General features: G+C 37.3%; 1 protein-coding gene across 2 annotated transcripts in view; it reads right to left on the bottom strand.

Annotated features, from left to right (window-relative positions):
* GABRA3 (gamma-aminobutyric acid type A receptor subunit alpha3) overlaps positions 1-24,798 on the bottom strand; it is a 326,698-nt gene that overhangs the window by 207,921 nt on the left and 93,979 nt on the right. For both annotated transcript variants that reach the window (XM_077889787.1, XM_077889786.1), the window contains exon 3: positions 12,899-13,020. In XM_077889787.1, coding sequence (XP_077745913.1) covers positions 12,899-13,020 — 122 coding nt within the window. The remainder of the gene's footprint in view (positions 1-12,898; positions 13,021-24,798) is intronic.

Below are 24,798 nucleotides of genomic sequence, written 5' to 3'. Positions count from 1 at the left end.
ATCCATTTCTTCTAAGTTGTCCAATTCATTGGTATATAATTTTCAAGAGTGTTATTTTATAATCCTTTATATTTCTGTGGGGTCAGTTGCTACTTCTTCTTTCTTTCTTATTTTATTTAAGTACTTTCTCTTTTTTTCTTGATGAGTCTGGCTCAGGGTTTATCAATTTTGCTTATCTTTTCAAAGAACCAGCTCCTTGTTTTATTGTTTTTTCTATTGATTTTGTCTTGATTTCATTTAGTTCTGCTCTGATCTTTATTATTTCTTTTCTTCTAATCACCTTGGGCTTTGTTCTTCTTTTTCTAGTTCCTTTAGATAGAAGTTGAGTTTTCTCTTGTTTCTTTCTCTTTTTTAAAAGATTTTTATTTATTTATGAGAGACAGAGAGAGGCAGAGACACAGGCAGAGGGAGAAGCAGACCCCATGCAGGGAGCCCGACGTGGAACTCGATCCCAGGTCTCCAGGATCAGGCCCTAGGCCAAAGGCGGCACTAAACCACTGAGCCACCTGGGCTGCCCTTCTCTTGTTTCTTAAGGTAGTCCTATATTTCTATACATTTCCTTCTTAGAACTGCTTTCACAGTGCTCCAAGGATTTTGGAACGCAGTTTTCATTTTCATTTGTCTCCATGTATCTTTTAAATTTTTAATTTGATTACTTCATCAACTCATTGGTTATTTAGTATCAAGTTGTTTAGCCTTCACATATTTGTGTTTTTTTCCTTTTTATTTTTCTTGTGATTGATTCTAGTTTCATATCATTGTAGTTGAAAAAGATGCATGGTACGATTTTAATATTCTTAAATTTATGGAGACTTGTTTGTGACCTAACATGTGATCTATCCTGATGCACATTTCATGTACCCTTGAAAAGAATGTGTATTCTGTTGTTTTAAGATTTATGTTTTATATTTATCTATTATGTCCATCCATCTAATGTGTCATTCAAACACACTGCTTCCTTATTGATTTTCTGCATAGATGGCCTATCCACTGATGTAAATGGGATGTTGACATCCCCTACTATCATTGTATTACCATTTTTTCATGTCCATTAATATTTGCTTTATGTATTCAGGTACTCCATTTTTGGGTGCATAGATATCTACAGTTTTTATACCTTCTGCTGGATTGACTGTTTTATCATTATGTAATGCCTGTCTTTGTCTCTTGTTACAGCCTTTCTTTTCAAGTCTGTTTTGTCTGGAGGTGCCTGGGTGGCTCAGTTGTTGAGCATCTGATACTTGATTTTGGTTCAGGTCATGATCTCAGCGTTGTGAGATCCAGCCCCACATCAAGCTCCATACTGGGTGTGGTGAAGCCTGCTTAAGATTCTCTCTCTGCCCTTCCTCTCCTTCTCTTATTCTCTCCCCCTATAAAATATAAAATAAAATCAAAAAGATAAAACAATTTAAAAAATAGCCCCACATCAAGCTCCATACTGGGTGTGGTGGAGCCTGCTTAAGATTCTCTCTCTGCCCTTCCTCTCCTTCTCTTATTCTCTCCCCCTATAAAATATAAAATAAAATCAAAAAGATAAAAAAATTTTTTAAAAATAAAGTCTGTTTTCTCTGATAAAAGTACTACTGCCCATGCTTCTTTTTTTCACTTCTAATTACATGGTAAATATTTTTTCCATCCCTTCACTTTCAGTGTGTATGTGTCTTTTGGTTTGAGACAAGTCTCTTATAGGCAACATAAAAGTGAGTCTTGCTTTTTTAAATCCATTCCACCACCCTATGTCTTTTCATTGGAGCATTTAGGTCATTTACATTTAAAGTAATCGTTAATGGGTATGTACTTATTGAAATCTTGTTTTCTGGTTGTTTTTGTAGTTCTTCTCTTTTCCTTTCTTTTTTCTCTTGCTCTATTTTGCAGTGATTGTAAGTTTCCATTGTGTTATGTTTGGCTTTTTTTCTCTTTACTTACTGTGTATCTATTAGAGATTTTGGTTTGCAGTTACCATGAGCTTCAATATATAAAATCTTAAGTATATAACAATCTATGTTAAGTTGATGCTCATTTAAGTGCAAACACATTCTTTAAAAAAAAAACTACGTTTTTTACTCCTTCTATCCTCTTCCATGTTTTATGCATATGCTGTTATATTTTACATGTGTTTATTTATAATTTTCTGATGTTTAATTAAGCTTATTTCTTTTCCACTTAAAGAAGCCCTTTTAATATTTCTAGTAAGGCTGGTTTCATGATGACAAACTCCTTTAACTTTTGCTTGTCTGGAAAATGAAGTTTCCTTCAAATCTGAATAATAACCTTGCCAGATAGAATATTCTTGGTTTTGGTTTTTTTTTTTTTTCAGCACTTTGAGTACATCATTACTAGTGACTGTAATTTGGGCAAGGCACTGCTTAGAGTACTGTAGTCTCAAGTGCCCTTGATCTGGTTTGTGGGTCAGTGGTCCATGCTGGAAAATGAAAGCTGAGAAAACTTGGGGCTGCTACCAACACCCCTTCATCTATCACTTGGTAACTAAAGCAGAATTGTCCCTCAGAGACATTGTTCTCACCCTCAGAATCAGAGCCATGACTTGGAGATTTTGCTCTATTGATTCTTGCTGTTATATTTATTACTTATATCTCTCTTGTTAGCTCTTCTTTTTTCTAGTGAGTGTCCTAATGTCCTAAGTGGAGGCTTAGAACATTAATTTAAGGTTAATATTTTCTGATACAGCCATCTAGTGTTGTAAGTTTTCCTCTCAGCACTGCTTTATATAATATTTTTTATTTTGTTCAATTGAAAAAAGTTTTACATTTTGAGTTCTTCTTTGATTCATGGTTTATTTAGGAGTATATTTCTTAGTTCCCAAGTACATGGGGATTTTCAAGATATATTTCTATTTTTAGCTTCTAATTTTATTCCATTGTGGCCAGAGAACATACTTTATATAAGTTCCTTTAATTTTTTTATGACAAAGAGTATGGTCTATTTTGGTCAATGTTGTAGGTATACTTGACAAGTACGTGTATTCTGCTGTCATTGGCTACAGTATTCCATAAATACCAATCAGGTCAGGCTGGTTGATAATATGGTTCCTGTTTTTGCTACCTTTACCTATTTTTTGTCTACTATTATATGGCTTATTGAGGAGTGTTGAAACCTCTGTAATTAGAGATCACCTCTTTCTCATTTCAGTTTTCAGTCTTTGCTTCATGTGTTTTTATTTTAAGATTTTATTTATTCATTTATGAGAGACAGAGAGAGAGGCAGAGACATAGGTAGAGGGAGAAGCAGGCTCTCCACAGGGAGCCCAATGCAGGACTTGATCCCAGGATGTTGGTATCATGACCTGAGGTGAAGGCAGACTAAATTGCTGAGCCACCGAGGCATCTCACTTCATGTGCTTAGATGCTCTGTGATTAGGTGCATAAATATTTAGGATTGTTATGTATTCTTAATGAATTGACCCCTTCATTGTGAAACAGCCTTCTTTATTACTAGCAATGTTTTTTTGCTGTAATGTGTTCTTTTTCTGATATTAAAATAGTCATTCCAACCCTCTTTTGATTAGATTTGACATTTCCAGCCTTTTATTTTTAACTTATTTACAGTTTTATATTTAAGGTGGGTTTCTCTCAGTAAGTAATTTTGGATCTTGCTTTTTAAAATGATCCAACTTCACCATCTTTGCCTTTTAAATTGGATGTTTGAATTACTTATATTTAATGTGATCATAGATATGGTTGCTATTGCTTTTCTATTTGTTTCATCTATTTTTATTACATTTTCCTGTTTTTCTATCTTCCTATAAATTATTTTTATTATTCCATTTCATAACATTTCATTCTTTATTAGCCATAATTTTTCTTTAAGTTCTACAGCACACATCCTTATCACAATATGCCTACAAGTAATATTATACTATGTCATGTGCCGTATACAAAACTTTCAACAGTATATTTCCATTTCATCTTCTCCTGGGCTTATGCTATTGTTGTCATATGTCTTCCTCATATATATACTTCAAACCACACAATACGCTGTTACTATTTTTGCTTTAATCATATCTATACTTCAAACCACACAATACACTGTTACTATTTTTGCTCTAAGTAGTCATTTATCATTTACAGAGATTTGGGGGAAAAACTATTTTAAAATTACCCAAATAGTTTTTTTTTAATTTATTTTATATTGGTGTTCAATTTACCAACATACAGAATAACCCCCAGTGCCCGTCACCCATTCACTCCCACCTCCCCGCCCTCCTCCCCTTCTACCACCCCTAGTTCATTTCCCAGAGTTAGCAGTCTTTACGTTCTGTCTCCCTTTCTGATATTTCCCACACATTTCTTCTCCCTTCCCTTATATTCCCTTTCACTATTATTTATATTCCCCAAATGAATGAGACCATATAATGTTTGTCCTTCTCCGGTTGACTTACTTCACTCAACATAATACCCTCCAGGTCCATCCACGTTGAAGCAAATGGTGGGTATTTGTCATTTCTAATAGCTGAGTAATATTCCATTGTATACATAAACCACATCTTCTTTATCCATTCATCTTTCGATGGACACCGAGACTCCTTCCACAGTTTGGCTATTGTGGACATTGCTGCTATAAACATCGGGGTGCAGGTGTCCCAGCGTTTCATTGCATTTGTATCTTTGGGGTAAATCCCCAACAGTGCAATTGCTGGGTCGTAGGGCAGGTCTATTTTTAACTCTTTGAGGAACCTCCACACAGTTTTCCAGAGTGGCTGCACCAGTTCACATTCTCACCAACAGTGTAAGAGGGTTCCCTTTTCTCCGCATCCTCTCCAACATTTGTGGTTTCCTGCCTTGTTAATTTTCCCCATTCTCACGGGTGTGAAGTGGTATCTCATTGTGGTTTTGATTTGTATTTCCCTGATGGCAAGTGATGCAGAGCATTTTCTCATGTGCATGTTGGCCATGTCTATGTCTTCCTCTGTGAGATTTCTCTTCATGTCTTTATTTTTGTTGCTCTTTCTTCCTTTTTATGGATCCATATTCCTATCTGGCATTATTTTCCTTCTGCCTGACACATGTCCATTTACATTTCTTTTTTTTTAAGATTTTATCTTTTTATTTATTGGAGAGAGAGTGAATGAGAGAGAGAGCACAAGTTGGGGAGGAGCAGAGGGAGAGGGAGAAGCTCCCTGCTGATCAGGGAGCCTGACACAGGGCTCAACCTCAGGACCCTGGGATCATGACCTGAGCCAAAGGCAGACACTTAACCATCCGAGCACCCATTTACATTTCTTCTAGTACTTATACTGGTGATTTTTCCAGCTTCTATGAATCTGAAAAGGTGTTTATTGTGCCTATATTTTTAAAATATATTATCTCTGATTATAGAATTCTAGACTGACATGTTGTTTCCAGTACTTCAAAGCAGTTGCTAACTACATTTTTGCTTGCTTCTTCCTTTTTTTCCCTAAAAGCTTTTATTTATTTACTCATGAGAGACACAGAGAGAAAGGCAGAGATATAGGCAGAGGGAGAAGCAGGCCCCCTGTGAGGATCCTGATGTGGGACTCTATCCCAGGACCCCAGGATCACTACCTGAGCCAAAGGAAGATGTTCAGCCACTGAGTCACCCAGGTGCTCCTTGCTTGCCTATTTCTGACAAGAAGTCTGCTGTCCTTCTAACATTTTTCCCTCTGGACATCTTATTCTACTGTTTGCTTTTAAGATTTTCTGTTTATCTGAAGGGGAGTAGAAAATGTTGAAACATTCTAAATTTGATGAAAATTATAATTTTCACAAAGAAGCTTAACAAATAAGAAACATAAATACAATTACACAAAGTGATGTGGTCAAATTGCTTAGAACTAGTGATACAGGTAAATATGATCCTTGTTACTCTATGTTAGCCAGAAGGACCATATTTTTCATGAGTAGTCAAACTCTACATGTCTACAACCAATTATTTTCCACCTCTTCCCCTACCTTGTATGTTTCAACCACAACTCCAAAAGAAATAGACTAAAACTAAATAGCCATGTTCCTCATCTGATGTTCCCTATTTTAGAAAATAACACTGGGGAGGGACTTAAGATGGGGAGGACCCTGGGCTTGCCTCATTCCATCAAACACAGCTAGATCAACAACAAATTATTGTGAACACCTAGGAAATTGATCTGAGTATTAAGAGAACAATCTGCACAATAGGAAGCAGAGATCATGGCAGGTAAGAGGTGCAAAAGATGTGAATTGGGGGAGAAAAAAATCCACAGTGCTGTGGAGGAGAGGGGGCCTTTCCACAGAGAGAGGAGAAAGAGCGAGAGAAAGGAAGAGAGAGCAGTGCATCATGTCACACAATAAAAACACTCCCCCAAAACCACTGACTGGGAAATATGGAGGAACTGACTATCACAAGTTTTTACAAACAGGGGACCTCAAATTTTGAGGTTTTAGAAGTCCATACCATTCACAAGAGTCAAGCTGGGTGGGCAGCAGCACTTGGGGAGAAAGAGGGCAGAGGCCAAGGAGCAGATAGTGGACAACTGTCCACTGGGATGGTGGGGGACATGGTGTAGGGATCCCCTGAGTTGCACTGGAAGAGAATGTTTCCCTTCCTGGAGTACATCTGAAAGAGGACATATTGCCTCTCCAAGAATAAAAGACCCACCAGGCACCATTGAGTGGTCGTTCATCAGCAAGTGACACAATCATGTGCAAAGGGCAGATAACCTGGTCTCATCTTTTTATGGTGCTTCACCATAAACTCCAAGCACTTGTGTGGCCAGGCAACTGCTCTTCTGGGACCAAACAGCACCAGACACAGTGCTGTGAGGCTCTTCTCTAGAGGAGAGGAGAGGCTCTGTGCCTTGCCAGCTCTTTTAAGATTTGGAGTTTTAAATCCCAGCCATATGCCAGAGATAAAACACAGAAGAGTGTGGATCCAGGTATGCTGATGGCCTGGGCATAGGCAAGTGGAGGGCACGGATCTGATGGAAGCCTTGGACACAAGAGGGGAGACTGTTCACTTGTCTGTGAGGGCTTTCTGAACAGTGGTAGATGTGACTTTCCCTCATGGGTACAAGAGAGTGATGTGATGAGTAGTCTCACACTATCATGGTGGGATTTCATGGAACAACAGAGCGCCCCCCATTGGAGGTGGAGCCATTTACACCAAACCCCACCCTCCATTCCCTCCAGAGTCATCTTTAGTAGGGTTGGACTGACTGTGAGCCATTACAGCAGGTATCTCTCCCAGAGGACCAGCACAGGGCCCCCACATGCACCAGGTCTACTGGTCATAGAGTGCTTCAAAGTGTCAGTTCCAGTTCTGGTGGAAATAGGACCAGGGTTTTTTTTTTCCATCCCTTTGGAATCAGGTTTACAATTTTTGGCTTGTTTATTTCCTTTTCTCTTTTTTGGATTAGGCTTTTTTCTTTTTATTTCTTTTTCTTTGGAATCAGGCTTATACTTTTTTGTCTGCTTGTTTTTCTTATTCTTTTTTCTTTTCTCATTTTTGGATCAGGCGTTTGTTTGTTTGTTTGTTTGTTTGTTTGTTTGTTTGTTTTACCAGGCTTATATTATTTCTTTATTTATTTTCACCAGGCTTATTTTAACAGACAAATCAAAACACACTTAGTTAAAGGTCCAAACACATGCACACTGAAAGCAAGGAAGAACTCTGCCAAGCATTGACCTGTGGGAAAGAACAACCAAAACCCAACAGCAGAGTGCACACAGCATACACCAGAAACATTTCCTGAAGTGTCAGGTCCTGTATGGTGTATGACCCCTTATTAATACAGCATTACTTTCAGGAGCAAGAAACATGAAAAGGTTTTATAACATGCAAAAGACACAAACCTAGATAAAGTGACAAGACAGAGGAATTCTCCCCAAAAGAAAGATCTGGAAGAAACCGCAGCCAGGAATTTTCTCAAAACAGACATAAGCAATACGTCTGAATAAGAATTTAAAAAACAGCCATAACAACACTGACTAGAAAAAAAAAGCATAGAAGACATCAGAGAAACCCTTACTGCAGAGATAAAAGACCTAAAAACTAGTCAGAGCCAAATAAAAACACTATAATTGAGATACAAAATTAACTGGATGTAATCACAAAGAGGATGGAAGAAGAAAAGAATGAACCAGTGATATAGAAGATAAAACTATGGAAAATACTGAAGCTGAAAAAAAGAAGAAGAAAACTATTAGATCACAAACATAGACTTAGGGAACTCAGCAATTCCATAAAGTACAATAATATTCATATCACATGAATCCAAGAAGAGCAGGAAAAAGGGACAGGGTTAGTTGAACAAATCATAGCTGAAAACTTCCCTAATCTGAGGGAAGAAAACAGGCACTCAAGTCCAGGAGGCACAGAGAACTCCCCTCAACACCAAGACAAATTATAGTGAAACCTGCAAAATACAAAGAGAGAATTCTGAAAACAGCTAGAGATACAAGGTCCTTAACCTACAAGGGTAAACACATAAAGTGAGCAAAAGACCTGTCCACAGAAACATGACAGGCCAGAAGAAAGAGGCATGGTATATTCAATGTGCTAAATGGGAAAAATGTGCAGCCAAGACTACTTTATCCAGCAATTCTGTCATTCAGAATAGGACAGATAGACAAGATTCCTTGTCAGGGAATCTCTGACAAGCAAAAAATAAAGGAGTTCATGAACACTATACCAGCACTGCTATAAATATTGAAGGGAACCCTTTGAGCAGAAAAGAGAGACCAAAGCAACAAAGACTAGAAAGGAACAGGGCCAATCTACAGAAACAATGACTTTACAGATAATACAATGACATTAAATTCATATCCTTCAATAGTTACTCTGAATGTAAATGGACTAAATGCTCCAATCAAAAGACACAGGGTATCAGATTGGATTAAAAGAGCAAGACCCATCTATAGGCTGCCTACAAGAGAATCATTTTGGACCTAAAAACACCTACAGATTGAAAAGGAGGGTATGGAGAAGCATTTATCACGCTAATGGGCATCAAAAAAAAAAAAAAGCTAGAGTAGCAATCCTTATATCAGACAAACTAGATTTTAAACTAAAGACTGTAATAAGAGATGAAGAATGACACTATATTATAAGAATTCTATCCAACAAGAAGATCTAACAGTTATAAATATTTATGCTCCTAAATTGGGAGCACCCAAATATATAAATCAATTAATAACAAACTTTAAAAAACTAATTGATAATAACACAACAACAGTAGGGGACTTTAACACCCATTTACAGATACAGACAGATAATCTAAGCAGAAGATGGACAAGAAAACAATGTCTTTGAATGACACAATGGAACAGATAGATTTAACAGATAAAGAACATTTCATCCTAAAAGCAGGTGAATATGCATACTTCTCAAGTGCACATCGAACATTCTCCAGAATAGATCACAAGTACAAAAAGATCAAGATCATACCACACCTATTTTCAGACCACAACACTAAACTTGAAGTCAACAAGAAAAAATTTGGAAAGGCCAAAAATACAGGGAGGTTGAAGAACTTCCTACTAAAGAATGAAAGTGTCAACCAGGAAATTAAAGAAAAAAAAAATTTTTATACATGGAAGCAAAAGAAAAAGAAAACACAACAGTTCAAAACCTTTGGGATTCAGCAAAGGTGGTCATAAGAGAGAACTATATAGTGTTACAGGCCTTCCTCAAGAAACAAGAAGTCTCAAATACACAATCTAAATTTATACTTAAAGGAGTTGGAAAAGAACCACACATAAAGCCTAAAACCAGCAGAAGGGAAATAATAAAGATTAGAGCAGAAATAAATGATATACATATAGGGGCATCTGGGTGCCTCAGTTAAACATCTGCCTTCAGCTCAGGTCATGATCTCGGGTTCTGGGATTGAGCCCCACACCAGGCTCTCTGCTTCTTCCCCTGCCTGCCTGGGCTCTCTGTCAAATTAATTAATTGATAAATTGATTAATTAATTAATTAAAATTAAAACAGCATAACAGATCAATGAAACTAGGAGCTGGTTCTTTGAAAGAATTAACAAAATTGATGATTTTCATTGATAAACCCCTGGACAGACTCATCGAAAAAAAGAAAGGACCCAAATAAATAAAATCATGAGTGAAAGAAGAGAGATCACAACCAATACCACAGAAATACAAACAATTATTAGAGAATATTATGAAAAAACTATATGCCAAAAAATAGGGCATTCTGGAAGAAATGGATAAATCCCTAGAAACACATACACTATCAAAACTGAAACAGGAAAACACACACACACACACAATAGAAAAATAAAATAAATAAATAAAATAAAATAAAATAAGGAAAAAAAAGTTTGAACAGACCCATTATCAGCAAAGAAACTGAATCAGTAATCAAAAATCTCCTGACAAACAAGAGTCCAGGGCCAGATGGCTTCCCAGGGGGATTCTACCAAACACTTAAAGAATACCTATTCTGAAATGTTCCAAATATTAGAAATGGAAGGAAAACTCCCAAATTCCTTCAATGAAGTTGGCATTACCTTAATTCTGGATTTGGAATTAGGAAATAGGAATTTGGTAAAAGGAGAAATACAGGATAATATCCCTGATGAACATGGATGTAAAAATTCTCAGTAAGATACTAGCTAATAGCATCCAACGGTATATTAAAAGGATTATTGACCATAGCCAAGCGGGTTTTATTCCTTGGCTGTAGAGGTGATTCAACATCCACAAATCAATCAATGTGATACACCACATTAATAAAAGGACAAGAACCATATGATCCTCTCAGTAGATGCCAAAAAAGCATTCAACAAAAATAGCATCCTTTCTTGATAAAAACCCTCAACAAAGTAGGGATAAAGGGAACATACTTCAACATCATAAAGGTCATATATGAAACATCCAAAGCTAATATCATCCTCACTGGGGAAAAACTGAGAGCCTTTCACCTACAGTCAGGAACAAGACAAAGACGTCCACTCATCATTACTATTTAACATAGTACTGGAAGTCCTAGCCTCAGCAATCAGACAACAAAAAGAAAAGGCATCCAAATGGGCAAGGAAGAAGTCAAATTTTAACTCTTTGCAGATGACATGATATTCTATGTAGAAGACCTAAAAGACTCCACCAAAAAATTGCTAGAATACATGAATTCAGCAAAGTTGCAAGATATAAAATCAATGCACAGAAATCAGTTTCATCGACAAATACCCATCATTTGCTTCCCCGTGGATGGAACTGGAGGGTATTATGCTGAGTGAAATAAGTCAATCGGAAAAGGACAAACATTATATGGTCTCATTCATTTGGGGAATATAAAAATATAAAAATTAGTGAAAATATCAGTGAGGGTGACAAAACATGAGAGACACCTAACTCTGGGAAATGAACAAGGGGTAGTGGAAGGGGAGGTGGGTGGGAGGTTGTGGTGACTGGGTGATGGGCACTGAGGGGGGCACTTGGCGGGATGAGCACTGTTATGCTATATGTTGGCAAATTGAACTCCAATAAAAAATTATAAAAAAAGAAACCAATTTCATTTCTATATGCCAATAACAAAGCAGCAGAAAAAGAAATTAAGGAATTGATCCCATTTGTAATTGCACCAAAGACAATAAGATACCAGTTTATTTGGAATAAACTCAACCAAAGAGGCAAGAAATCTGTACACTGAAAACTATTATGAAAGAAATTGAAGACGATACAAAGAAATGGGAAAGCATTCTATGCTCATGGACTAGAAGAACAAATATTGTTAAAATGTCTATACCACCTAAAGCAATCTACATATTTAATGCAATCACTATGAAAATACCACCAGCATTTTTCACAGAGCTAGAACATGCCATCCTAAAATTTGTATGGAACCATGAAAAACTTGGAATAGCCAACACAATTCTGAAAAAGAAAAACAAAACTGGAGGCATCACAATTACACTACAAAGCTGTGTCATCAAGACAGTATGCTACTGGCACAAAAAGAGACACATAGATCAAAGGAACAGAATAAAGAATCCAGACATGGACCTTCAACTCTATGGTCAACTAAACTTCCACAAAGCAGGAAAGAATATCCACTGGAAAAAAGTCTCTTCAACAATGGTGTTGGGGAAACTAGACAGAAACATGCAAAAAAACAAAACTGGACCACTTTCTTACACCATACATAAAATAAACTCAAGATGCATGAAAGGCCTAAATATGAGACAAGAATCCATCAAAATCCTAGAGGAGAACACAGGCAGCAACCTCTTTGATCTCGGCTATAGCAACTTCTTACTAGACACATCACCAGAGGCAAGGGAAACAGAAGCAAAAATGAACTATTTGGACTTTATTAGTCATCAGCTTTATAAATTAATTTCTTTGTTCTAAGTAAATACAAATTGAAGTATTTAGGGACAAAAGGGTATGATATCTGCAACTAGTTCTCAAATGGTTCAGGAAAAAATTAAATTCATACATCTGCATACTTAACCATTTCAATATAGCCCATCATGTATTACAGCACATTTATCTTATTGTGATCATATTGCTGACATTAGTAAACTAGTGGCCAACTAAGATCTCACCTAGCCACTAGCTTGCTCCTCATTGGAATTTCAGGCTGATATGTGCTTGGGGTTTTGAAAACAAAAGCATGTTTCTCAGATATGCCTGGGCCATGCCTCCCATTCAGGCAATGATTGGTATTTTGTTACCAGAAATGGGCTTGGCCAAATGTTGTGGTATGATGCCCTATATGCATTTAGCTAAGTGAAATTCAAAAGTTTCCAAAACCACACCAGAGAGATTGAGCATTAAAATTAAGGGTTAGAACTAATTTCTAGTGCTCAGAGGGAAGAAAGTCAACTTTGCACTAAAATCATTGGTCAATAGAGTGCTGAAGTTACCTTAAGAATCTTTTTAGATGGCAATAGGCAAGAAAAGATCTCAAAATAGTAACTGACCTCCAAGCCCAGGTCGTAGTCGGTTGTCATAGCCATCCAGAAGACGATCTAAGATTCTGGTGAATATAGTGATGTTGTCAGTGCTGTCATCAGGAATATCTGGGGCATGCTTAGGAGAGAGTCTGAGACAGTAGAAGAAAAAGAGATAAAAATATAAGAATTCTTAAAGGAAACAATTACATGGTTAAACACTTTAAGAAGATTTCCATCAAAAGAGTGGGCCAATTAAATAGCCTTGTATCTTAACCAAATCAGCGCTTCCTATTCATCACAATGATTATCTGTAATAAAAGGCAGATGGTGGTCACTATACTTGAGCTCTTACTTCAGCAATGGCAAGAGTTTAACCAAATATGCTCTACCCCCAACCTAGTACTGAAGAAATACAAACAGCAATTGTTAACAGAAGGTGTTTGGGAACAGTACCCATCATAAAGTCATTCACCAAGGGGCACCTGGGTGGTACAGTTGGTTAAGTGTCCAACTCTTGGTTTCAGTTCAGGTTGTGATCTCAGGGTCATGAGATTGAGCCCTGGGTTGGGCTCCACACTTAGCCCAGAATCTGCTTAATACTCTCTCTCCTCTATCCCTCCTCCACCCTGCCTAAATAAATAAATAAATAAATAAATAAATAAATCTTCAAGAAGTATTCACCAAATTGTGTACATGAATGAATAGTCCTCAAAATTAAAAAAAGAAAATTGTTACAAAGAACTTATCCTTTCTAACCTAGAGAAGCATAAGTTCACAGAACAACAGAGCGAGACAGACTGTTGAAGTACATTTAGTCTACCTACCTACCACCCTATAGAGATAGAGCAACAAAACAATAGTACTCCATTAAATGTTAAAGCTACCAGGCCTCTTAAGAGATTCCCTAATTTTTCTCATTTTATACATGGGGAAATAAGCTCAAAGAGGACACCACCAAATCTGCCCACAATCATATTGCTAGTGAGAGGTAGAAAATAGAACTGGAATCCAAGTTTTCTGATTTTCTGTTGACCCTCAGCTACTGCCTGCTTCTCCAGTTTGGATGCCTTCTGTAAGCCTTTCCAAGCGCCAGGCACTTTGCTAACCACCTACTCAGGTCCAGATTGACTGATACTTTCACTTTGTGAGGAGGGGCTTGTTGTGTTTGACAGAACTAAAAATGAAACTCTCTGGGTAGTTTAAGAGAAAAGGAGGTATAGTGAAACAGATGGCTGTTGCTAAGGATCAAGAAGCATGGTGTAGAATCAATAAACTAAGAGCCAGGAATCCTGGTTCTACTCCCAGCTGTATTCATAATTTGAAATAGAATATTAAACAAGTTATACTATTGAATCTCCATTCTTACCATAGACCCAGAAAGTTTCCATTAATAGATATATTATAATTGTTCCCAGCATGCAGCCAGTCATGTCTATAAAAAATATAAGGTAACAGTTGAGAAGGAGTCTCAAGAGAATCTATATGTCTTCCCACAAATATTTATTCTTAGTGGCTACAAAAGTTCCTTTTATGAAAAAGACCCTGAGAAAAATCTACAGAATAGAAACATCAAAATTGAATAGTTCTCACTCTAAACTGCCACTCTCCAGCAGATAATCTTGGAAAAGTAGTTTTAGACCTCAATTTCCTTAATTTATAAACTTAATTCAATTCACTTAATCATTCAATACAACTTTAATGAGCATCATCTATGTGCCTCTAACTGTTTAGGTGTTGTGATAGAGAATAAAAAAAGGTAAAACAAGAGAAGTAATCATTCCCTTGCTTACAGGGTTGCTGAGAGCATCAAATGATAAGATAGATATATATAGAAGGAAAAAGGGAACTTGGCCTAAAGAGTCTAAAGACATACATTTGAATTTATTAGTGTGACCTTAGGCAAGTCATATGACACCTCTAGTAATAGCTTTCTCATCTTTAAAAGTAAAATAACTTCACATATAAATTGTATTAATATTAAATAATATATTAAAATTGCCAGGCTTAATGTTTAATATCTGGAAGTATTCAAAGATTTTTTTTCTTTTTTTGAAATAGTACTGTATGCACTTCAGTGCATTATTCAAATGCAAATAGTAACAACAAATATTGGCACCGCTATCAGCCAAAAACCATAAAGAAAACTCTGGCCAGAGAGGCACTGGAGCCCAAAGGAGAGTAGAGATGATTGGCTGGTTTAGTGGACAGAGCACTAGAAGTGATACCATTACCTCATTGGGAAGGGGGAAGAAAGAAGAGAACTATAGTGCAGAGCTAACAAACTGACACTAATATGTTGAAGAGATAAATACAGACACCCTTCAGGTGACAGCCCACACTTAGCTCAATCCACCAATATTCTGAATCCATCTTACATAGGCTGTGGAGAGAGAGGCTCAATTGATTTTGTGCACATTACTTACTCATTATCCCTTAACTTTCATTGTGGGTGCCCTTAGCCCTGGTTAGCCTAATTCAATTCCTGGAAAATAGATCTATAAATTGAATGAAAAACAATTTCCTTGATTATTGAAGTAGTTAGAAAGGAGAATCCTCACAGAGTTATAGATGAACTATAAAGGGCTTCAGAGATTATATCCACTCCAGGTGGATTGATAGATGGGAATTCTAAACCCCCGAACATAATTTTTTAATTGCCCCGAATGTTAATGGGGAAAACTAAAATTTGGAACTAGAATTTTTGAATATGAGGCTAATACACTATGCTACCTCTTTTACTAAAATACTAACTTCCATGGCAATGCATTTCCATTCTTTGCTGATGTGTTGATTATGCTAGCAGAATTCCACACTAATAACCTTTAAACTTTTAAGCAAAAAAAAATATTTCTATTAAATATCACTCCAAAGCAACTTTCAATAGCTTTTTCTGTGATTTTGCACTTAGTTATTGGTTATTTTTTCTTCTAATGTGCACTAAATTATTGCAGAGTTGGAAGCTTTAATCTAGAACTCAAGTCAGAACTGAAAGTTCTGTAGTTTGTTCCAATCCAAAGTAGTCTTTGGGAACAACAAAGACTCTTGGTATGTCAGAATTATGGAGAGACTTAGAGATCATATGACTATTTTGTTTTCATTTTACAAATGAAGCACCTAAGACACTGATGAGAGAAAGACACTGTTCAAAGCCACATGCATATTAAGTTGATAAAATTGATGTGACTGTGCCTGTTTTGCCTCATATCTGTTATTACCAATTGGATTTAATATTAATAATCCATCGTTTGAACATGAAAATAATGTTATTAATATACAATGTGTAGGTATGGAAGTTTTAGTCATTTTTTAGTTCTAAAGATGTAATAGTGGTAAGTCCATAGGATTAGAGTAAAATGAACAGAGTTTTAGTCCTGCATCTGCCACTAACTGTGTAACCTATTTCCTTACATGTAAAATGCAGATAATAATATCCTATTTTAGAAAGGTTTTGGAATAAATAAGTAAATAAGATAACAAATATAAATTTGCTTTGTAAATGGTAAAGCTCCATATATATTGAGGGTTGTTCTTTCCTTTCCCTGCTGCGCCCCCCCCACACACACACACACAAACTTCTGAAAATGTAGTGAGAAACCTTTGGAATATAATCAATAATATTGTAACAACATTACATAGTGATAAATGGTAACTATACTTATCCTGTTGAGCATAGATTAATGTATAGAACTGTCAAAACACTATGTTGTACACCTGAAACTAATATAACATTGTATGCCAACTATATTTCAAATTAAAAGTAGTATAACTGAACCTTCTTAGTCTTTTAAAAAAATAAGTTATGTTCAAGGAAATATACTTCAATAAATGGATTAATATACAAAAAGAAATACAGGCACCCTTATGCTATGGGACAATTAAGATCATTAACCATTTTGGGACTAAGCCCAGGATATTGGTAGTAACAGCATTATTTCAACTACCTTGAGGATGTAGGTATATATATGTTGGGGGGAAGCAGGAGAGGCACAGATGGAGCTGCTGATACAGTTCATATAACAACCCAAAGAGAAGAGAATTTTACTTTATTAAAAGGATGGCATTTTCCTTAATACTGTATATCTCCTGGAAGAGAAGAGATTTTTAAAAATAAAACAAATTGGAGGAATTAAGATGGTGGAAGAGTGGGGGACCCTAAGTTCATCTGGTCCCTGGAATTCAGCAAGACAGTTATCAAATCATTCTGAACACCTGAAAATCAATTGTAGATTGAGAAAAAGAAATGCTGCAATTCTTTTCTACAAATAGAAAAGTGACCACGTTTTGGAAGGTAGGAGGTGTGGAGACTTGAATCCTGGGTGATATGTCAGAGGATATGGTGGAGTGGAGGGAGCCAGCTTATGGAGTCTATCACAAAGTATTATAAGCTGTGGAGTACAAAATCAGAACTTTTAGAAGTCTGCTACAGTGGGGGACGTCCATGGCTTAAAGGTGTTCAGGTGGTGAAATGGGTAGAAATCTCATGTGTAACAGTGTGATCTCAGGATCCCCGGGGTCGCAAGAAGAAGGGAGGTGCCTGAGTGCAGCAGAGCTCCCAGGCAACAGAGTGGGGAAGCCAGCTGAAAACAGCCTAGGCACCGGCCTTTTGCTCATAAACTGCAAACTGACGCACAATTGTGTGACTACTCTCCAGGCAGGGGTCCAGCAAAAGTCAGGAGCATAGTGAGACTCCCCTCCCTCCTCTGGAAGGAACAGTGGGGAGTCCATGTTGGAGGAGTCAGGAAAATCTGGAGACTTGAAATTTAGTTGTGTGCCTGAATAAAAACACTCAGTTACAGGATGGATGAACATAGTTCAGACAGAAACCAAGGAGACAAGAGTGACTGGACTCTTGTTTGTCAGAAGATACTTGATTTCTTTGCTGGTTATAGATCTGTTCTTGTTTCTATTTCTTCCTGTTTCAGTTTTGGTAGTTTATGTATTTCTAGGAATGCATCCATCCATGTTGCCTAATTTGTTGGCATATAATTGCTCATAATATTCTCTTATAATTGCTTGTATTTCTGTGGTGTTGCTTGTGATCTTTCATTCATGATTTTATTTTTTCTTTTCTTTTTGCTAAGTCTGGTTATAAGTTTGATTTTATTAATTCTTTCAAAGAATCAGCTCCTAGCTTTGTTGATTTTTTCTACTGATTTCTTTTTTTATTTCTATAGCATTGATTTCTGCTCTACTCTTTATTATTTCTCTTCTTCTGCTGAATTTAGGCTTTATTGGCTGTTCTTTTTCCAGCTCCTTTAGGTGTGAGTTTAAGTTGTGCATTTGAGACTTTTCTTGTTTCATAAGGAAAGCCTGCGTCACTGTATACTTTCATTTAGGACTGCTTTTGCTGCATTCCAAACATTTTTAACTGTTTTGTTCTCATTTTCTTTTGCTTCCATATATTTTAAAAATTTATCCTTAGATCCTGGTTGACCCATTCATTCTTCAATAGTATGCTCTTTAACCTCCATGTATTTGTGGTCCTTCCAAATTGTTTCTTGTAGTTGACTTTAAGTTTTAAAGTATTGTGGTCTGAAATATGCATGGAATATCTCAATATTTTTGTACCTATTGAGACATGATTTGTAACTCCGTATGTGACCTAGTCTGAAGAATGTTCCATGTGCACTTGAGATGAATGCATATTCTGCTGCTTTAGGATAAATGTTCTGAATATATCTGTTATTTCCTTCTGGTCCATTGTGTCATTCAAAGCTACTGCTCACTTGTCCATCTTCTGCTTAGATGATCTATTATTGTGAGTGGACAAGAGTTCAGGGCCAGATGGCTTCCCAGGGGAATTTCTACCAGACATGTAAAGAAGAATTAACACCTATTCTTCTGAAAATGTTCCAAATATTAGAAATGGAAGGAAAACTTCCAAATTCCTTTGATGAGGCAAGCAATTCCTTGATCCCCAAACCAGGCAAGGCCCAATATAAAGGAAAATTACAGGCCCATATCCCTGATGAACATGGATGTAAAAATTCTCAATAAGATACTAGCTAATAGCATCCAATGGTACATCAAAAGGATTATTGACCACCACCAAGTGGGTTTTATTTCAGGGCTGTAGAGGTGATTCAACATCCACAAACCAATCAATGTGATACACCACATTAATAAAAGACAGGACAAGAACATTATGATCCTCTCAATAGACGAAGAAAAAGCATTTGACAAAATAGCATCCTTTCTGGATAAAAGCCCTCCACCATGTAGAGATAGAGGGAACATATCTCAACATCATAAAGGCCATATATGAAAGACTCAAAACAAATATCATCCTCAATGGAGAAAAAGCTTTTCCCCTAAAGTCAGGAACATGACAGGGATATCCACTCTCACCACTGTTGCACAACACAGTACTAGAATTCCTAGCCTTAGCAATCAAACAAAAAGAAAAGGCATTCAAATTAGCAAAGAAGAAGTCAAACTTTCACTCTTTATATGCAACATGATACTCTATGTAAAAAACCCAAAAGACTCTAGAAAAAAAATGCTAGTACTGATAAAGGCATTCAGTAATGTCACAGGATATAAAAATCAATGCACAGCAGTCAATTGCATTTTTAGACACTAACAATGAGGCAGAAGAAAGAGAAATCAAGGAATCAATCCTATTTACAATTGTACCAAAAAATATATGATGCCTAGGAATAAACCTAACCAAATTGATAAAGAATCTGGACTCTGAAAACTACAGTAGACTTATGAAAGAAACTGAAGAACACACAAAGAAATGGCAAAACATTCCATGCTCAAAAACTGTTAAAACGTCTATAGTACCCAAAGAAGTCTACACATTTAATGCAATCTCTATCAAAATACCATGAGCATTTTTCACAGAGCTGGAACAAACAATTCTAAAACTGTGGAAGGAGCCTCGGTGTCCAACGAAAGATGAATGGATAAAGAAGATGTGGTTTATGTATACAATGGAATATTACTCAGCTATTAGAAATGACAAATACCCACCATTTGCTTCAACGTGGATGGAACTGGAGGGTATTATGCTGAGTGAAGTAAGCCAGTCAGAGAAGGACAAACATTATATGTTCTCATTCATTTGGGGAATATAAATAATAGTGAAAGGGAATATAAGGGAAGGGGGAAGAAATGTGTGGGAAATATCAGAAAGGGAGACAGAACGTAAAGACTGCTAACTCTGGGAAACGAACTAGGGGTGTTGGAAGGGGAGGAGGGCGGGGGGTGGGAGTGAATGGGTGACGGGCACTGGGGGTTATTCTGTATGTTAGTAAGTTGAACACCAATAAAAAAAATAAATAAATAAAAAATAAATAAATAAATAAAAATAAAACTTGTATGGAACCAGTTAAGACCCCCAAATAGCCAAAACAATGTGGTTAATGTTAACATGACAATGTAAACATAATGTTAAAAGAAAACCAGGGGATCCCTGGGTGGCGCAGTGGTTTAGCGCCTGCCTTTGGCCCAGGGCGCGATCCTGGAGACCCGGGATCGAATCCCACGTCAGGCTCCCGGTGCATGGAGCCTGCTTCTCCCTCTGCCTGTGTCTCTGCCTCTCTCTCTCTCTCTGTGACTATCATAAATAAATAAAAATTTAAAAATAAAAAAAATAAAAGAAAACCAAAGCTGGAGACATCACAATTCCTGACTTCAAGCTGTTTTAAAAGATGTAGTCATCGGGATCCCTGGGTGGCGCAGTGGTTTAGCGCCTGCCTTTGGCCCAGGGTGCGATCCTGGAGACCCGGGATCGAATCCCACGTCGGGCTCCCGGTGCATGGAACCTGCTTCTCCCTCTGCCTATGTCTCTGCCTCTCTCTCTCTCTGTGTGTGACTATCACAAATAAATAAAAATTTTAAAAAAAGATGTAGTCATCAAGACAGTATAGTACTGGCACAAAAACTGACATATAGATCAAAGGAACAGATTAGAGAACCCAGAAATGGACCCTCAACTCTATGGTCAACTCATTTTTGACAAAGCAGGAAAGAATATCCAATGGAAAAAAGATAGTCTCTTCAACAAATGTTGTTGGGAAATTGCACAGCCAAACACAGAAGAATAAAACTGGACCATTCTCTTACACCATACACAAAATAAACTCAAAATGCATGAAAGACCTAAATGTGAGACAAGAATCCATCAAAATCCTAGAGGAGAATATAGGCAGCAACTACTGTGACTCTGTTTGCAGTAACTTCTTGCTAGATATGCCTCCAAAGGCAAGGAAAACAAAAGCAAAAATGAACTATTGGGATTTACTCAAGATAAAAGGTTTTGTTCAGCAAAAGAATCAGTCAACAAAACTAAAAGGCAACCTACAGAATGGGAGAAGATATTTGTAATGACATATTAGATAAAGGGCTAGTATCCAAAATCTATAAAGACCTTGTCAAATTCAATACCCAAAACACAAAAATCCAGTCAAGAAATGGGCAGAAGACATGAACAGACATTTCTCCAAAGAAGACATACAAATGGCCAACAAGCACATGAAAAATGCTCCACATCACTTGGCATCAGGGAAATACAAATCAAAACCACACTGAAATACCATCTCACACTCATCAGAATGGCTAAAATTAACAACTTAGGAAAACAACAGATGTTGGTAAGAATGCAGAGAAAGAGGAATGCTAACTGATTCAGCCACTCTGGAAAATAGTATTGAATTTCCTCTAAAATTTAAAAATAAAGCTACCCTATAACTCAGCAATTGCACTCTTAGGTACTTATCCAAAGGATACAAACATAGTGATTTGAAAGGGCACATGCAGTTCCATCCACGTTGAAGCAAATGGTGGGTATTTGTCGTTTCTAATGGCTGAGTAATATTCCATTGTATACATAAGCCACATGGAACTGGAGGGTATTATGCTGAGTGAAATAAGTCAATTGGAGAAGGACAAACATTATATGGTCTCATTCATTTGGGGAATATAAAAAATAGTGAAAGGGAATAAAGGGAAGGAGAAAAAATGAGTGGGAAATATCAGAAAGGGAGACAGAACATGAAAGTCTCCTAACTCTGGGAAACAAACTAGGGGTGGTGGAAGGGGAGGTGGGCAGGGAGTGGGGGTGAATGGGTGATGGGCACTGAGGGGGGCACTTGACGGGATGAGCACTGGGTGTTATTCTATATGTTGGCAAATTGAACACCAATAAAAAATAAATTTATAAAAATAAAAAAAGTCACAGAAAAATAAATAAATAAATAAATCGTTTAAAAAAAGAAAGAAAGGGCATAAGCACTCCAATGTTTATAGCAGCAATATACACAATAGTCAACCTATGAAAGAGCCCAAATATCCTTAGACAGATGAATGGATAAAGAAGAAGTGGTATATTTATACAATGGAATATTACTCAGCCACAAAAAAGAATGAAATCTTGCCATTTGCAAAATGATGTGGATGGAACTAGAGGGTATAATGCTAAGTGAAATAAGTCAGAGAAAAATAAACACCATATGTTTTCACTCATGTGGAATTTAAGCAACAAAACAGATGAACATAGGGGAAGGGAAGGAGAAATAAAATAAGCCAAAAACAGAGTGGGAGGCAAATCATAAGAGACTCTTAACTATAGGAAACAAAGAATTGCTGGAAGGAAGGTGGGTGGGGGAAGGTGGGAATTGGGTGATGCACATTAAGGAGGGAACTTGAGGTAATGAACACTGGGTGTTGTATACAAATTACTAAATTCTACCTCTGAAACTAATAATATAGAATATGTTGACCAAATTGAATTTAAATAAAAATTTAAAACAAATAAAACAAATTCAAAATTACTGCACAAAAGATGACACCAGCAAGAAAGAGGGCTCTGACCAACTGCTGGGGCCAGGTTCCTTCTATACTGCGATAAATCAAAGCTCTGAGCCATCACTGCAAGGTACTACTGCTAATGTGAGCCCTACCCCTAAGGTTTCAGGTTGGGTGTCTGACCCCTAAGAGCTACAACCAGGCTACCATTGCCCTGAGCTTCATTCCTTGGATCCTATGTCACATGGCTCTCAACTGACATTGCCAGGGCTGTGCTGCCACTGTTGTACCCAGTTCCCTGAATCCCTACATATGTTTGTAACAGGCCACAAAAAGTTGTGCTGCTGCTATCCTGTGGCTTCCCCTGGAGGACACAGTTGAAACTTTGACCAACCATATCCAGATTGTGCTAGTACAGCATCCTGACCCCTGGATCCAAGCTACCACTGTACTCTGTCATCCCAGGGCCCATGCCACTGCTGTATTCTCTCCTACCAGCTAGAATTATAGCAGTAATCCCCTGAGACCCATGTACTGGTTCCATGAGACATATATGTAGGCCCACACCCTAGATACTAGTGCCATAGCTGCAGCAACTGTGCCTATGCCCCAGGACCCTGGTGCTATGGTAGTTCCACATGACCTGATTCTACAACATTGGTTCTGAGTATCAGGAAACCCAACCAGGCACTGGGAAGGATCTTCTTAGCTAGAAATTCTTCCCATGGGCATAAAAGGAGAGAGGGGAGAACAGGAAGACCCCAGCAGCCTCAGCCTCTGAAGATATAAAAAGCCCTACCTGCTACTACTACCTGCAGGGCCTCAATAGCCTTAGCCATAGAAGATCCCTATAGTCTGGCCAATGGCAATCTCAGCCAGTAGAATAGCATAGAGACTGTACCACTATGCCTTCTCAGGAACCAAAGATGCTGGATCCCACCCAGCTGGCACCTTTAGAGTCATCTATACGTGAAAGTCTTTTACTAATAAAGCCAATTTGAAAAGATTGGGAGAGGTAACAGTACACGTAAATGCACAGACATCAATGCAAATCCATCAAAAACATGAAAAAGCAAGAAAATATGACACTATCAAAGGAACAAAATAATACTCCAGTAATGAGCCCCAAGGAATGGAGATTTGTGAGTTATCTGAAAAAGAATTTGAAATAATGATTTTAAGGAAGCTCAGTGAGCTTTGGAACACAGACAAATCAATGAATTCAGGAAAATAATACAAGAACAAAACGAGAAATTCAACAAAGAACTAGAAATCATTAAAAGAACCAAATAGAAATTCTGGAGATGAAGAATACAATGAATGAAATAAAAAACACAATAGATACTTTCAACAGTAGGATCAATTAGGCAGAAGAATCTGTGAGCCTGAGAACAGGTCTCTTAATATTATCCAGTCAGAGGAGAATAAAGAAATTAGAATGAAAAAGAGTGAACAAAAGACTACATGAACTGTAGGACATAATCAAAAGAAACAATATTTGGGGACGCCTGGGTGGCTCAGCGGTTGAGTGCCTGCCTTCAGCCCAGGATGTGATCCTGGAGTCCCAGAATCAAGTCCAACATCAGGCTCTCTGCATGGAGCCTGCTTCTCCCTCTGCCTACATCTCTGCCTCTCTGTCTCTCTCTGTAGGTCTCTCATGAAAAAAACTTTTTAAAAATCTTTTAAAAAATATTTGTATTAAGAGAGGAGAGAGGGGGAAAAAGGGATAGAAATTTTATTTAAAGAAAAAGTGGCTGAAAACTCCTCAAATCTGGGGAGAGTTATGGTTATCCAGGTACAGAAAGTTCATAGATCCTCAAACAGAATTCAACTTAAAAATATCTTCACTGAGACACATTATCAAGCTCTCAAGAATTAATACAAACTTGAAAGCAGCAAAAGAACATAAGAGACACCTAACTCTGGGAAATGACCAAGGGGTACTGGAAAGGGAGGTGGGCAGGGGGTTGAGGTGACTGAGTGATGGGCACTGAGGGGGGCACTTGACGGGATGAGCACTGGATGATATGCTATATGTTGGCAAGTTGAACTCCAATAAAAAATAATTAATAAAAAAAGCAGCAAAAGAAAAAAGAATTATCACATACAAGTGAACTCTGATAGGACTTATAAGCAGATTTCTCAGCAGAAACCTTGTAGTCATGACAAAGTGA

Source organism: Canis aureus, chromosome X, assembly GCF_053574225.1.
Source record: "Canis aureus isolate CA01 chromosome X, VMU_Caureus_v.1.0, whole genome shotgun sequence".
In the NCBI taxonomy this organism is placed as follows: domain Eukaryota; kingdom Metazoa; phylum Chordata; class Mammalia; order Carnivora; family Canidae; genus Canis; species Canis aureus.
Note: the sequence above shows the minus strand (reverse complement) of the source record. Positions and strands in the feature narration are given on the sequence as shown.